The sequence below is a fragment of the Lepidochelys kempii genome, chromosome 3 (assembly GCF_965140265.1).
Source record: "Lepidochelys kempii isolate rLepKem1 chromosome 3, rLepKem1.hap2, whole genome shotgun sequence".
NCBI classification, from domain to species: domain Eukaryota; kingdom Metazoa; phylum Chordata; order Testudines; family Cheloniidae; genus Lepidochelys; species Lepidochelys kempii.
In genome coordinates this window covers 113,168,078-113,185,314 of record NC_133258.1, presented here as the reverse complement: position 1 = coordinate 113,185,314, position 17,237 = coordinate 113,168,078, and the positions used below count along the sequence as shown (strand labels likewise).

At 37.3% G+C, this 17,237-nt stretch overlaps 1 protein-coding gene across 10 annotated transcripts in view; it reads right to left on the bottom strand.

Annotated features, from left to right (window-relative positions):
- Positions 1 to 1,667: 1,667 nt before the first annotated feature.
- The window catches only part of TAB2 (TGF-beta activated kinase 1 (MAP3K7) binding protein 2), a 144,253-nt gene continuing 128,683 nt past the window's right edge, over positions 1,668 to 17,237 (bottom strand). For 8 of the 10 annotated variants that reach the window (XM_073337590.1, XM_073337593.1, XM_073337588.1 and 5 more), the window contains 4 exons: positions 17,061 to 17,221; positions 16,198 to 16,291; positions 14,660 to 14,740; positions 1,668 to 3,711 (listed from right to left, as the gene is read on the bottom strand). In XM_073337590.1, the coding sequence (XP_073193691.1) occupies positions 3,566 to 3,711; positions 14,660 to 14,740; positions 16,198 to 16,291; positions 17,061 to 17,221 (482 nt within the window). In that variant the 3' untranslated portion in view covers positions 1,668 to 3,565. The remainder of the gene's footprint in view (positions 3,712 to 14,659; positions 14,741 to 16,197; positions 16,292 to 17,060; positions 17,222 to 17,237) is intronic. The other 2 variants (XM_073337596.1, XM_073337598.1) reach the window with 2 other exon arrangements.

The following is a 17,237-nucleotide window of genomic DNA, read 5'->3' as shown; positions in this document are numbered from 1 at the left end:
AACTATCACAGCATACAATCAGCACGATTTCATTAGTGCAAGTGTTTCCATTTCTATAATAAAAAAGTGAAACCTATAATGTCATCGTTACGTTTTGCTATATCATTTCAATCTGCAATATTTTTTTCCAGGAAACTCCCCTACACGTAAGTTCTCTTGCTTTAGATAATCAGATTAGAAACTCCACTCTTAGTTCCTTCCATGTTTTAGAGAGTTTTTTAAATTTTCCCCAAAATTTCTAAGTTTAGCTCCATAAAATGATGCCTTTTATTGTTCAAGTTAGTGATACAGAAACGAAAATAACAGTTAGTGACAAATGTTCAGAGTATTGTGATAAAAATAAAATGAAATTACATTAAAAGCAAAAGACAGTAAATTTTATACTGTAATTGAGAAGTAAAGACTTCCCCAGCTATTATACTGTACAATAGCAGAGTCCATGAATATTCAAATTTTGGTACAGGCACCAATAATTATATATGTCCATTTTAACAAGTATGTGGTTGACGCTGTTTGGAATTACAAAAGCTTCTTCACCTTCTCCTCCCCCCAGATAACGTTAACAGGAAAGCAATTAAAAGTCACTGAGTGAACATGCTGTCTGCCTTTCTTGGTGCTTGTCTACAGTTTTTGTACTAGCATATTGGCTTCTAACCCAATATAGTTAGAGCAGTACAACATTTTGTGCGGATGCAGTTACAGTAGAACCTCAGAGTTACAAACTGACCGGTTCACTAAACACCTCATCTGGAACCAGAAGTAAGCTATCAGGTAGCAGCAGACAGAAAAATAAATAAATAAAAGAGCAAATACCATACAGTACTGTGTTAAACAAACTACTAAAAATACAAAGGGAAAGTTTAAAAAAGATTTGACAAGGTAAGGAAACTGTGTCTATGCTTGTTTCATTTAAATTAAGATAGTTAAAAGCAGCATTTTTCTACTGCATTGTAAAGTTTCAAAGCTGTACAATATTAAGTCAATGTTCAGTTGTAAACTTTTGGAAGAACAACCATAACGTTTTGTTCAGAGTTACAAACAACCTCCATTCCCGAGGTGTTCGTAACTGAGGTTCTACTGTACATAGATATAATGATGCTTATATCAATATAGCTTATTTGTGTAAATTTACTTATAAAAAGCACCTTTAATGTCATATAACCCCCTAGTGCAGATACAGTTATATTGGTATAAAGATGCTCTCTACACAATAAGCTATCCCAGTATAAGCACCTTTATACCAATATAACTGTGTCCACAGTAGAGGGCTGTACCACTTTAACTATGTCTGCTGCTTGAAAACTGATATAATTATAGCAGTACAAAACTTATGGGTAAGCCAGCCCTCGATTGGGTATGTCACCTCGGACTGAAAGCAGCTTTACTACTTTCTGGAGCAGGAAGTACTTCTATAGTCAGGACATAATTTTGTGGATGCACTATTTTGGAGCAAAACAAGCCCTGTACACATTTAACTAATACATAACAGAAATAAGCCATGGAAAAGATACAAGGAGAAAAAAGATGCCATAAAAACAGGTCTTAAACCAACCTTTGGCCCTAGCAAATCTGCATATTTTAAACCTGTATTTAGCTATTTATCGCTCAGTTGGTTACACTGTTACTCCAAAAAATTGAAAAAGCAAAACAAATCACAAAGACAAACATTAGAATATAATTTTTTTTAATTTTTATAAATAACTTATCTGTTACAAAGACAGTTTACCCAGCTAAATCACAAAACCATCAACTCAAGATATCCAAATTAGGTTTTATTAATAAAACAGGTAAAAACTGATTTGTCAATCTTCACATAGAACTGCAGATGAAGCTGAAAAACAAGGCCTCATTTTTATAAACAAAATGCATTGAATGCAAGTGCTTTGGGTCTACTGCCTAATTACCTGGGATTGTCATTTTCTTCCCACATAAAAAATGCAAAGCCTTCAAAACAAAAGGCCTTTGTGCATTCACATAGATCACTTGTAAAATTCCTATTTAAAAATGTCCACTGGCAAATGTTTACAGTGGGTGACAGTCTACTTTATCGCTTGCCTTTTGCTACATTTTTAGCAGTCCCTCCAGCCTCACTTAGTGCTGCTACATTATTATTTACATGCTGTCTTTTTCATGTGTCCTGTAATATAATTTCATTTTCTTGACTTCTGTTTCATACGTTCCTGATCACCTGAATATTTTCCTTTAAAAACAATTATCAAAATAAAGAGATGCTGAGGTTGCTTCAGTGTTCAAGTCTGCTTGATTTCTCTTTTCCAGCCTTTATTTCAGTTGTCCTAAATATTGCTATCCTTGTTTTCTATAAATATAAGACTTCACCACCAAGTCAGGTTTAGAAACTGGCTGCCAAAACAGGAAAGTATTTAAAGTTCTCTGAACAAACCTGTATGATGCTGCTGCTGTTGATTTTGGTACTGTATGTACTTCCCCAATAGCTCTTCAAGAGTCTGCAAGATACCCAGCAGATGAAGCAAGCTTAAATTGGATGCTAGTCTGTTGGTGAGTTGAAAGTTTCTTAGTTTGTTTCCTTGTGCCAGACAAAACACTATCTTGTGTCACCCACCGTAAAACTCAGTGTACAGAGTGAACTATATGTATAACTCTTCCAACTTTTCCTGCATTTTTACCAAGCTGCATCTGCAGGTCTTCACAGATCATCAGCATTTACAAGAGCAATGTACAGAATGAGCAGAGGAAAGCTATTTTGTGCATAGTTTCTTACCATTAATGCTCTTATTTTAAGGCATTGCTTCTCTCAGATAAAAGCTTAAAAAAGGGACATGATCGTGCTTAATCACTTAAAGGGAAAAAAGAAAGTTAACAAAAAAGACTATTACACTATACATACAGAAGTACAAGAAAATAATAAAGGTGAGGAAAAGAAATCACTTAAAGCAGGCTCTAGAGCTATGTACAGTAGGAAAAGCTTTGGGGTATTTCACTGTGTATTGTACAGACAATGCATGCAGTTTTTCCTTTTCATCTTTAGAGGTGATTGTATAGATTCTGGCTTCACAGAGCAGAGACGTTTTCAGGGAAGACAAGGCAAAGAGTACCACTGATTTGTGAAGTTCTTCCCCTATCCACGGGCACTGTGGCAGCAAACAGTTAAACCTTGTTCCTTTTAATTTCCTCTGCATTTGTAGTGTTTCACTGAAAGCTTTGAAAACAAAAAAGCTATCATTCTATTCCTTTCCCCTGTCAAAATTCAGTAGTGACATTGGGGGATAAAGAGGGATGGGGAACACCCAAGCACCGAACACGGTGAGAATTATCTTACTGGGATATTGGTAATACTGTACACGGTTTAGGCAGCTGGCAACCAAGTCTTTCAGCAGATTACCTTTCAGCTGATGAATTTCAACTGCCTTGGACACAACACTGAGGTATTATTAGCTCTGTGGGCTGACATTTAACATTAGCAAACCACCATCTTGTCAAACCTTCAATTTTACAAAATCCTATGAATAAATGATTTTTTTCCCAATGACAGAACAGTCCATTGTAGGTTTGTTACGGTTTTACAAAAGATAATGGGCCTGTTGGCTTAGAAATGCCTGGGCATTTCACATTGTTCACAACGGTTTAAGGCTGGATGATTTAAAAAAGTACAGGCAGTACAATTCCACTGAGCTCCCTCATCTTCGTCTGTGTCTGGAACAGTCTTTGGTGTTTTGACAATGGACCTTTGATCTGTAGGTGTGAAAAAGAAAAACAATTACTAAACAAGAACAGCAAGGATGAACAGAATTTTGAGCTGAGTTTTGGGTAACTAACAAAATTACCTTGTACCTGTGAAAACTTCACAAGCTGTTCTAAGTGACAGAGAGATCTCTCTCCCGCCTCCCTCCACCGGCTGCCTACATATAGCTTTGCCAACCACATCAAAGGTAAGTCTCCCAACCACTTTTCTGTTCTCTGTCTAGCCTCTTCCTAAATTTATTTGAATACTGCAGTTTTAGCAGATTAAATTAGTCAGCAAAGGGAAGGTGCACACAGAGAAAGGGGTTATTATATAAAGTCACAAGAAAGTCTAATATTTATTTACATTTACAACATGAAAAAGAGGGCATGCTCTGGTCTCTGGGGGACTCTGAAGTAGGATTTAAAAATTTGACCCTGAACAAATGACAACAGAAAAGATCAGCAGCTTTCCCCAAACCAGAAAATGAACAGATAGAAATATCAAAAACAATACACTGCCCTGTTCACAAGTACGGTTCTTTACTGTACCACTCTCCAAAAGTCTATATCAAAAGATAGTCCTTGACGCATGCCCTGAAGTTCAGACTCAATGAAGCATAGGGCTGGAAGGGGCCTTGAGAGGTCATCTTGGTCCATCCCTCTGCACTGAGGCAGGACTAAGTAAGCCTAGACTATCCCTGACAGGTGCCTGTCTAACATGTTTTTAAAAACCTCCACTAATGGGGATTCCACAGTCTTCTGTGGCTATCTATTCCGTACTTTACTTACAGTTAGGAAGATTTTCCTAATATCGATTCTAAATTTTCTTACTGCAGACTACGCCCATTACTTCCTGTTCTACACTGTACATGGAGAACAATTGATTATCATTCTCTTTATAACAGCCCTTAACATATTGAAGACTTACCAGGTCACCCCTCAGTCTTCTTTTCTCAAAATTAAACATACCGAGTTTTTTAACTTTTCCTCACAGGTCAGGTTTTCTAAATCTCTTATTTTTGTTGCTCTCTCTGGAATTCCGCAATTTTCCCACACCTTTTATGTAAGTGTGGCACCAAAAACTGGACACAATACTCCAGCTGAGGTCTCATCAATACCTAATATAGTGGAATGATTACCTCCTGTATCTGACATACAGCACTCCTGTCAATATATCCAAGAATTATATCTGCCTTTTTTGCAACTGCATCACATTGTTGGCTCACATTCAACTTGTGATCCACTATACCTCCCTCCCCACAGATCCTTTTCTGCAGTACTACTGTCTGGCCAGTTATTCCCCATTTTATATTAGTGCATTTGTTTTTTCCTTCCTAAGTGTAGTACTTTGCCCTTACCTTTATTGAATTTCATCTTGTTGATTTCAGACTAATTCTCCCATTTGTCATGGTCATTTTGATTTCTAATCCTGTTCTCCAAAGTGCTTGCAACCCTTCCCGATTTGGTGTCGTCCACAAATTTTGTAAGTGTACTCTTCATACCATTATCAACAGTCTTTGGGTATTTAAGGTTAAGGGGAACACATGGGTGGGGATTCCAAAGCTGAGGGTCACTTGTGGGGAGCACCAGAGCAAGGAGGGCTTCAGCTGAGTGCCTCCACTAATTGCAATTCCAGCAGAATGACAGAGAAACATGCAGTCTCTCCAAACAGCTAAGTTGATGCCATAGGGCTTTATAGATTTTAAAAATCCCATTACCTGGAAACCAACAGGCAGCTAGTGCTGATCACAGACCACTGGTGTTGCATACTTCCAGTGAGATACACTAATTTACGTTACGCACCATCTTCACTTTGTGCGTTAATTTCAGTGCAGCACGGGTAACAGTATTTAATTATATACACATATGCTATACATATCCCACCTCTCAGTATTTCACCCTTTCCTAACCAGATTCATTTCATTACTACAGATACAAAGTTTAGCTTTTCATTATATGTATAGTCTTATTACTCTCTTGAAATGGCAACAGCAAACACTTTGATAGATGGTCAGACTTCACTATAGCTTGTTAGAATCTTTACTTACTGCTAAAATTTTATTTTGTAACTTTTTGATGCAACATTTCTCAGTTTATTCACAACAAATATCCATCACCACCATCACAGATTCTAAGAGAATCATTTTTCACTTTTGTGAATGGGGAAACATACAAGTGTCTCCAAACACTTACATCCAAAATTCATCATTATCTATACTGTATTTTAAGTGCAAATCTAAACTGTGGAGCTAAGCCCAAAACAACCTCTCAGATTTGAACAACTCTAAATCTTAGGAGTGTTCAACTTAAGACATAGAACCAAATTTTGTAACTGGGCTCTCCTCTACTAAGTAAGCACTTCTGTTATGGTTGATTTTTCTCATTTTAGGAGATGTGAAACTGAGAAGTAAATGAAGGACTAATTTGGCAGTTCTTGAAATTCAATTTTTTAAAATAACTTTTAAAAAATATGTAAGAAACATTTGCAATGTCCAATAACTCATGTCCTAAAGCCTTAACGGTATTTAAAAACTAGCTGGATTTTAATATTTTATACGGTGCTATTAAATGGCAAAGTTGTATTTTAATGCTATTTAAAAAAACAACACTATTTTCATTGTTCCTGAATACATTTCTATGGTGACTTAGAATCCTAAATAATTCTCATCATTATAAAAACAAATTACAGAACACGATTTGTAAGCATTTTTGCAATAGGTGAGGCACACAAACAAAAACAGTAGTGACTTATAACCTAACCACGATATAGCACAATAGGCACAGTCAAATCTTTATTATTAATTATAATTAATCATAACCCTTAAAAATTCACTGCTTTTGAATTATGCAGATTTAATATGTTCTGGCTCACTTTGGGGGAAAAAAATCAAAAAGTTGTGATTCGTAACAGTCACTTCTAATCATACTCAGCAGGCATCTGCTATGGTTTTGGCAGAGCTTAAAGTCCTTGCCCATATGACACTGAAGTTCTCAGAACATCTAACATTTCCCTGTCTGGTCCAACAAGGGGCTACCCCAAACTGCTGAAACGACATCCCTCCACATTGATACAGTTAAGGCGTGGTTCAAGCTAAACTAAGGCTTTAGCATGGTCTGGTAACAGTTAAGTCAGATCTGCACTTATAAAACAGAACCAAATCTTTAAAGTATGTCTGAACTCTGAAAAGTTACTCTAAAAATAACATATGATTCCATGTTTAGTTGCAATGATTTCCAGATCACATGTTCTCAATTTAATAAACTTTTTTTCCTGTTAGCCTTGCAAACTCATCCTGGTCTCAGAAACAAGGTCAGAGTCTTTCCACTTCAAACATTAGCACTTGTAATAAAAGGTTCTACAGGCTAAATTAGGCCTTCTGCGATGCCTATGCAAACGCAGGGTTTTCAGATTATGCCCTCACAACACCTCTACAACCCCTTTGCCTTCAATCCAGTTGGTACAGGTACAACTAATTTGAACTTTGTAAAAAGTTCATCATTCAGAGGGAATAAAATCTGCATCTCCTGTTTGTACTGGCTTTGTAGGGTTAACAGGAGTAAAAAACTGTAAAACTTATTTTGTCATTAACAAAAGCAGATAAGATATGGAATACACACAAATCTTAACTACATTAGGAATAAATTATCTGAATTGTAAATGATGCAGAATATTAACTTTTCAAAAATATTTAAAACTGTTTTACTAGGGGTTGTAAGGTTTCTATGGCAAATCACTCACATGACAGCTGCTACAGCGATCAGAGAAAATCAGCCCTCTAGGGAAATTAAGCACAACTGAGTTGAATTATGGTAAATTTTAAAAAATACCCACCATTATTTAAACACAGAAAATCTGGTTGCTATGCTAACTCTCAGACTGTACAACTAAGCGTTGGCAGTTCTACTTTTGAATATTTTAAAAAACAGCTGACTCACCAAATGTGACTCACTGAGTTTTCAGCCCCAGGAAGCATGAAACCTCTCTCTCCCCCTCAGACTTGGCAGACTAAAATGTTTTAGTCTGCATTCTGAACTTCAGAAATTAACGCCCACTCACTCTTCATAATCCTCTTTAGAGAGGTGCAGCCCATCCCCAGATGCATGCATCTCCTTTGGAAAATGCTCACATTCTAAAGTTAAATGTTATGAATTACTTCTAAAATGCAGAGCCCTCAGTTTTTATTTAAAAGTGTTGCAATAATTTATTTTAACAAATGCCTTATGCTCTTAACAGAAATAGTCAGTTAAAAATATAAAGATATGGTATTTTAAACATAAATAAGTTGGTTGTCAGATGTTAACAGTTGTTGCTACTTAAATATCAAGGGTAATCATGTCTGCTTTTTGCAACATGAACTTAAAAAACCAAAAATTAAAAAAAATCAGATTTTTAAAATTTTAACGAAATACATTTAAAAAAATTAATATTTAAAATTAAATTTGAAACCATGACAACCTATATTAAGGCCTAAATTATATTAAAATAATTGAAATTAAAATAAAAAACAATATTCAAGTGGTATATGTTTTCTATTGAGGTTTTAATGAAAGTCAAAACACTGAACTGATAGAAATCAGGCTAAGTATCTGGAATTAGAGTTTAAATACTAAGCCAGCTTTTGATAGCAGTAGCTTCTTCTGCAGATACAGAGAATATTGTTTTTATTTCAACTAGTTCAGTTCAATGATTAGTTCACTCAATGTACTTTCAACTGGGATTTGACAAAGCAGAAAAGTTGATTTTCTCACTTCCATTTTATTAATAAGAACAAATGTGAGAGAGACTGAGATCTACTAGTTCTAAAATCTTGAAAGACATGGTGGCCAGAAACAATCAGTTCTATTCACTAAGACTTATTCCTTTGTTTAATGAATCAGCTAGTTCTCAATGCAAAAATATGTTTTGATACACTTACTTTTTTTCTTCTGTATCGAGTATGCTTAAGGTAGTTTTATTTAACTAATAAAAACAATTTTAAAATGCTATTCTTGTGGATTTTAATTGAATTTCAATTTCCATCCAAATGCAGCTTGACACAAATAAAAAATAAAAAATTAATAATAATCTAGTATATAAAAATGAATCATTCATCATTTTTCAACGATCAAAAATGTAAAAATGTAAAATCTGAATAAATGTACATTAAGGTAGATGATTGCTTAAATAATCGTATAGACATAGTGCATTCTCCTGGTTAGTGAAAAAAGTAGTTCCAAATTTAGTGTAAGGCTATATTTAGTTGCAAATCAACGTGTTTTAATGGTTTCCAACCAAAGAGAATCAACCTTTCTTTAGGGAAATAACTAAGAAGTTTAAATGCAAACCAAGATTAAAAATAATTATTTAACTCAAGATTTCCTGCTTGCTTATTTAAATCATGATTAAAATCAGTGATTTAAATCCATTCTCCCTGGCTCTTTGCTATAAAAGCTTTCATTTATACTCTACCTTATAATCCTGCTATTAGTCTTTGGGCAAAATATTCGATGACGACAAGGCAGCTCATCAGAGAATCATCAGAAAAGTATGCTTGCAAAGTTGAGCTACTTGACTGCTCCCAGGAAAGGAGAATATTATCATATCTACAGTGCCATTACCTTCCACTAGTCTAGAATAAGGAAAGCCCACTTCTTTGACACAGGTACATATGTATTTGGCATGCTGCTAAAATAGCTCCTAGTTTTCTTTAGTAATATGTGCCATACACGCTTTACAAAAGTTTCTGGGAAATCATGAACTGTCAGAAGTGAGTGGTTTGTCAGTGCCAAAATTCTTTAATTTGCCTCTTCTCAAATAGTGTATAAAGCAAGAACCTGAAGGAAGAGCTTCAAAAGCTCAGAAGCCATTAAGAATACCCATCACACATGGAGATCACAAGAAATTTGGCATACCCTCCTTGGAATTCTGTACTAACATTGTTCTTTTCTAAAGCAACATGCTTTCACTAGGGGCTGTGATGAAGCCACCTAGCCTAGTTTACTTAGAACTATGCAATAGATTAAGTAAATATAGATGACCAACTTAAAAAAAACTAATAATCCAACCCATGTATTTTTCATAAATAAATCTATTTTAAAATACTAAATGTAATCATTCCTCCGTATTAATTTCTTCCCTCCTTGAAAATGTGAGAATGTATACAATGAAACGGAAAAGGAAGGAAAGCATGCAGAGGTAGGATTTACTCTCACTGACTTTCAATGAGAGTTAGGTACCTAAGACTATGTCTACACAGCAATGTAAGACTAGGGTTAGTAACTCGAGTCAGCTGAACTGTGTCAGGGAACCCTGGGCTTGAGCATTTACACTGTATTTTAATCCTAAATTAAGAACGTTCTGACCCATGCTCAAACCTAGGGCACTGGCATCCACAAAGCAGTGCACAGACCCGAGTCAAAGTAAACATATCCCAAAGTGCCTAGTTCTCCCATTCTGCCACCTGCAATGTCGACACTCTAGCCCTAGGAATGTGGTGCACTGTGGGAAAACTCTACTGCCCACCCTGTTTCCTAACTGTAATGGTCCTACTGATGGGATTGTGCCCAAAAGGAGCACGTGCATATAAATGGCATAAGTAGCTCCTTTGGTGGCTGTCTCAGTAGAATGACTGCAGTTTGAGAAGGATTTATGCTGAACTATCATCTAATATGAGAATTGGGCTCACCAGCTCTAGGCTGAGTCACTGCAGCCTCCCTGCATGAAAATGCCCCTGTGCACCTGTTCTGAGGATAATTACAACGTCTCTCTCCAGGGCTGTCAAGCTATTAAAATGAAACTTTGCAATACTTAATTTTTAAAATGGGATGTTCAATGAAGGGGTTTTTGTTTGTTTATTTATTTTTGTCTGTTTTGAAATTTGACATAAAATGAAGGTATCAGAGGAAAAACACCACCCCCCAGCCTGGCTGCTGCTGGCTGCAGAGCAGTGAAGTGCATCCCCAAGGTCTGAGGTACAGTGTGCTCCAGCACCCCCTCACCCCCCAGAATCCCTTGTCCCTGCCCAACCTCATGAGACAGGGATAAGGGATCCACGGGAGGCTGCAGGGAAGTTTTGGGTAGAGTTGCTGATTTTGGTTGGACGTATTCCTGGAGGTTTCATCATGACAATCTTGAATTCCTGGATACTCCAGGACAATCCTGGATGGTTGGCTCCCACTTACCGTGCACATTGCCCTGGCGCCCCTGCACATGCAGCCCCAGGGAGGGCGGGAGCAATGGCCAGAGAATGAAGCAGGACCAAGCAGCTGCCCTGCAGGGAGGGGAGTGGCAGGGCTCCTGGCTCAGCATAGGAATGACCTGCAACATCCCAGCACCCAGGAGCCACCTCCTGCCTGTCAACTTCACTCCCTGCTCCAGAAGAATGTAGGACCAGCCATACTAGGTCAGACCAATGGCAGGTGCCCCAAAGGGAATGAATAGACAGGTTATCATCAAGTGATCCATGCCCTGGAACCCAATCCCAGCTTCTGGCAAACAGAGGCTAGGGACACCATTCCTGCCCATCCTGGCTAACAGCCATTGATGGACCTATCTTCCATGAATCTATCTAGCTCCCTTTTGAACCCTGTTATAGTATTGGCCTTCACAACACCCTCTGGCAAGGAGTTCCAGAGGCTGACAGTGCATTGAGTGAAAAAATATTTTCTTGTGTTTATTTTAAAACATGCTACCTATTTAATTTAATTTGGGGGCCCCTTGTTCTTGTATTATGAGAAGGAGTAAATAACACTTCCTTATTTATTTTCTCTATACCACTCATGATTTTATAGACATCTATCATCTCCCTCCTTAGTCGCCTCTTTTCCAAGATGAAAAGTCCCAGTCTCATTAATCTCTCCTCATACAGAAGCCACTCTATACCCCTAATCATATTTGTTGCCCTTTTCTGAAAATTTTGCAATTCCAATATATCTTTTTTGAGATGGGGTGATCAGATCTGCACGCAGTATTCAAGGTGTGGGTGTACCACAGATTTATATAGAGGCAATATTATATTTTCTGTCTTATTATCTACCACTTTCTTGATGATTCCCAACATTGTTTGCTTTTTGACTGCAGCTGCACATTGAGTGGATGATTTCAGAGAACTATCTACAATGACTCCAACATCTCTTTGGGTTGAGTGGTAACAGCTAATTTAGACCCCATCATTGTATATGTATAGTTAGGATTATGTTTTCCAATGTGCATTACTTTGCATTTATCAACATTAAATTTCATCTGCCATTCTGCTGCCCAGTTTTGTGAGATCCTTTTGTAGCTCTTCGCAGTCTGCCTGGGACTTAACTATCCTGAGTAGTTTTGTATCATCTGCAAATTTTGCCACCTCACTGTTTCCAAATCGTTTATGAGTATGTTAGGACTGGGCGCAGTACAGATCCCTGGGGGACACCACTATTTACCTCTCTCCATTCTGAAAACTGACCATTTATTCCTACCTTTTGTTTCCTATCTTTTAACCAGTTACCAGTCTATGAGAGAACCTTCCCTCTTCTCCCATGACTGCTTATTTTGCTTAAGAGCCTTTGGTGAGGGACCTTGTCAAAGGCTGTCTGAAAATCTAAATACACTATATCCACTGGATTTCCTTTGTCCGCATGCTTGTTGACCCCCTCAAAGAATTCTAGTAGAGTTGTGAGGCATGATTTCCCTTTACAAAAACCATGTTGACTATTTCCCAACAAATTATGTTCATCTATGTGTCTGTCAATTTTGTTCTTTACGATTGTTTGAAACAATTTGCCCAGTACTGAAGTGAGGCTTACTGGCCTGTAGTTGCCAGGGTCACCTTTGGAGCCCTTTTTAAAAATTGGCATCACATTAGCTATCCTTCAGTCATTTGGTACAGAAGCTGAATTAAATGATAGGTTACAGACGACAGTTAGTAGTCCTGCAGTTTCACATTTGAGTTCCTTCAGAACTCTTGGGTGAATACCATCAGGTTCTGGAGATTTACTGCTGTTTAATTTATCAATTTGTTCCAAAACCTCCTCTAATGACACCCCAATTTGGGACAGTTCCTCAGATCTGTCACCCAAAAAGAATGGCTCAGGTTTGAGAATCTCCCTAACATCCTCAACAGTAAAGACTGATGCAAAGAATTCATTTAGTTTCTCCGCAATAGCCTTATCGTCTTTGAGTGCTCCTTTAGCATCTCGATCGTCCAGTGGCCCCATAGGTTGTTTAGCAGTCTTTCTGCTTCTGATGTATTTAAAAAAATTTTGCTATTACTTTTGGAGTCTTTGGCAAGCTGTTCTTCAAATTCTTTTTTGATCTTTCTAATTATATTTTTACACTTCATTTGCCAGAGTTTATGTTCTTTTCTATTTTCCTCATTAGGATTTATCTTCCACTTTTTAAAGGATGCCTTTTTGCCTCTCACTCCTTCTTTTACATTGTTGTTTAACCACAGTGGCTCTTTTTTGGTTCTCTTGCTATGTTTTTTAAATTGGGGTATACATTTAAGTTGAGCCTCTATTATGGTGTCTTTAAAAAGTTTCCACGTAGCTTGCAGGGATTTTACTTTTGGTACTGTAGTTTTTAATTTCTGTTTCACTAACCTCCTCATTTTTGTGTAGTTCCCCTTTCTGAAATTAAATGCTACAGTGTTGGGCTGCTGTGGAGTTTTCCCTGCCACAGGGATGTTAAATTTAATTATATTATGGTCACTATTACCAAGCGGTCCAGCTCTATTCACCTCTTGGACCTGATCCTGTGCTCCACTTAGGACTAAATCAAGAATTGCCTCTCCTCTTGTGGGTTCCAGGACTAGCTGCTCCAAGACGCAGTCATTTAAGGTGTCAAGAAACTTTATCTCTGCATCCCTTCCTGAGGTGATATGTACCCAGTCAAAATGGGGATAAATGAAATCCCCCATTATTATTATTATTATTATTGAGTTTTTTATTTTAATAGCCTCTCTAATCTCCCTGAGCATTTGAGAGTCAGTAACACCATCCTGTTCTGGTGGTATGTAATATAGCCCTACTGCTATATTCTTATTTTTCAAGCATGGAATTACTATCTATAGAGATTCTATGGTACAGTTTGGTTCATTTAAGATTTTTACTTCATTTGATTCTACGCTTTCTTTCACATATAGTGCCACTCCCCCACCAGCACGACCTGTTCTGTCCTTCCGATATATTTTGTACCCTGGTATTACTGTGTCCCATTGATTATCCTCCTTCCACCAGGTTTCTGTGATGCCTATTATATCAATATCCTCATTTAATACTAGGCACTCTAGTTCACCCATCTTATTATTTAGACTTCTAGCATTTTAAAAACTTGTCATTTTTTTGGCTGTCCCCTTTTGCATGACGTAATTGAATGGGACTTTTTTCATTTGACTGTTTCTCATCAGATCTTCCCTGTATTTTATCATTTTCCATCTTCTCCTCCTTATTAGGACATAGGGAACCTCCATTTATAGATCCTCCCCTAAGGGATGTCCGAACCAGGCAAGCTCCAGGCAAGCTCCACACAGCAAAGAGGAGGAGCCGGTGCTGGGGGAGGAGCAGGAAAGCTGAGCGCTCAGCATTTAATGGTGCTTCCTGCTGCTGTGCTGGCTGCCTGCAGCACTGCTCCTCTGCCCCCAGTTACTCTGGGATACATCTGGAGTACTTCTGGGACCTCAGTTAAGCTAGGGCCATATGCACACAGGAAACGAACAGGGCTCACACCCTGGGTCCTATGCACTGGGACACTGGGTCTGAGCCCTAGATTAGCACATTTGCAGCGTGGACGCACAGGGTGCGTGTGTGTGGCTTGAGCCTGTGCTCAGACCCAGACTTAAATTGCTGTGTAGACATAAACTTAGTGGCATTCATGCTTTTGAAAATAGACACCACAATCAATATTCAGATTGAATCAGTTATTACAGCATGTGTTGCTAAAGGTAAAATAAGATTTTAGTATAACTCTATTTATGCTAGGACTAAATCCAAACAGTACCTTTGGGTTTTGGTGGCACAGGACCTAGAAATCCAATATTGTCATAAAAATTATGAATAGCGCTGGGATTAAAATGTGGTCCTGAAAAAAAGGTAAACAGTTTTTTTTAAAACAAAAACCTTTGGACATAAAAGCACAATTTTTTTGTAATGGTTACAAATGATAATACTACTATGTACATCATTAGCGCCTTTCATACCAAGATATCAATACAGGTCTGAGAAAGATATTACTGGTGGCAATGACAGGCTAAGTAACTTTCCCTCTAAGGTTACACAACAAGTGAATGGCAGAGATGGGAACAGAATCCAGGAAGCTTGATTCAGTCAACAGCTCTAGTTGGCAGACTGACTCCCTAAATAATATTCAATTAAAGCATTATATTGGTAATTTTCACCTGCATCTTTCACGTATTTGGTTTTTTAAAGGTAATTATTTTATTACAGTCCAAAGAAAGGCATTATTTCCTACGATACAATATGTTTTATGTATTTTGATAACTTACTGTACAGAAGCTCTGAGCTCCCTAACCATAATTAAACTCACAATTATGACACACACTTAAATGTATAAAAGCTACGTACAACTTATTGCTGAGCTGCTGAGTGGGGATTACTTAATTTGAATTTCCTTCATTTTATATCTTTAACCTCTCAATCCTAATGGTTTCATAAATGTTTTCTTGTTTTAATTTCCTCTTTAAAAAGGAAAAGGTGTGTACTGAAACACATTGGAAAGTTTTCTTCAATCATTCACAACTTATCTTTTTTCTAACGTAAGAAAGCATGCATTACCTTTGAATATTAACTGTATGCTACGTTTGGCATTTCAAATGCCAATCATTTGAGTTCTACAAACCTTCAAAATAAATCTGATCAAATCTCAAACCATACCCAATGACTTATTTTCTTGGATGTCAGCAATCCTCTCTTTTTCTGTTTCTCAGCTACGTCCAGGGGCTCAAAACCTCACTGTAGCATTATCTTTGCTAAATCCCTATTTTCTTCTTCCTTACCTGCAGATGCACAATCTTGGTCTTCAATGACCAAAGAATCCAAAAGCAACAGGGGGGAAAAAAGTCTTATGGCCCTGCAGATGAGGAGGGAGGACATACTGGAAGTGAATCTGAAGCACAGTTTTAACTACCTATGGTTAGATAACGGACAGAAAAAAGTGAGGAATGCTGGCCATGCATTCCGAGAAACTTTTTTCATTCTCCGTAATTCAAAAAATAGCCAACTAGATTTTTCCAAAGTTACAAAATAATTTACTTCTAGACTTATGGCAAGCATGGTGTGATAAATTTCAACCCCCGACTTTTATTTAAGGGGTAGGTAATGGGGAGATTATAAAACCATAACACTGGGTTTAGAATGAAAGTATTTTTATAACCATAACTATATTATTATGATAATGCAAATAACTTATGTGATAGTTTAGTCTGATATTTTATTTGTGTGTCATTGGGCTGAGATGGGGGGGAATAAAATAAAAAAGGATGTTTACAGTTGCTGATACACTGAGAAAGCATACTGTACCTCTTGCTTGAAAAAGATCAATCTCTTTGGTTAGGCAATCTATGTCTATCTGCAGCTGTCTGTTGCAACTTCGCAACTGTTGCATTTCTTCCAGCTGAAAAAACAAATCTGTTAGACTGAGTTTTCCCACTTCAGCATCAATCACCATTCACGTATGGGTGGATGTACATTTAAGCTTATTTTTGGATTGGAGATGTATCAGTCACCCCTTTGTCATGGCTTTATTGTTAGGTCTTTCAGGCCAAGTACATTGCACACATGCTCACAGATGAATTACTACTGAATTACTGTCCCTTTACAGACTAATAACTGTTTCAGATTCAGTTTATAGATTCAGGAACTGCTAGTAGTCCACCACATGATGGCTGGAAAGATACTATGACCCCTTTTCTTTCAAAAATGATATGTTGCCTCCAAAGCGTTATCTCCCTTTTAAACTATCCTCACATATTATCTTGCTATACAATTGACAAGACAGATGAAGCATGAGAGGAGAAGGTGGCTAGAATGCTGGTGGAAGAAGGTGTGCTATGAAACAGATTGTAAACTTGAGATTCTAGACTGAAGCTCTAGTTATTCATGTCTTTGAGACCTTCAGACTAGCCTACTGAAGTGTGGTCTCCATGGTACTATCCTTGAAAGCCACTGAGAAAGTTCAGTTAGTGTGCAACATAATTGCCAACTTAGTGGTTCTTGCTATGTAGAGCATATTGTACCTGTTATATCCGTATTTGGAACAACACGAACTACCAATTTAATTCTAGATACAATGTACCATTAAATAAATTATTGTGCCATTTATTTTATTATGAAAGATCATGCTTATGGTTTGAATTTTACAGCATACAGAGATTTGGACTTACTGAAGGAATTTGGGAAACAGAATTCGATCTTTTCAGGCGCCTTCGTGTCAGATTATTCTCCATTTCATTGACTTCCGATTTTAGTTTATCTAACTTTTTCTTTTGAATCTCGAGTTCACGTTGAAGTCGCTCCATCCTGGCTTTCTGGTGTACCAGTAAAGCTGCAATACATATCAG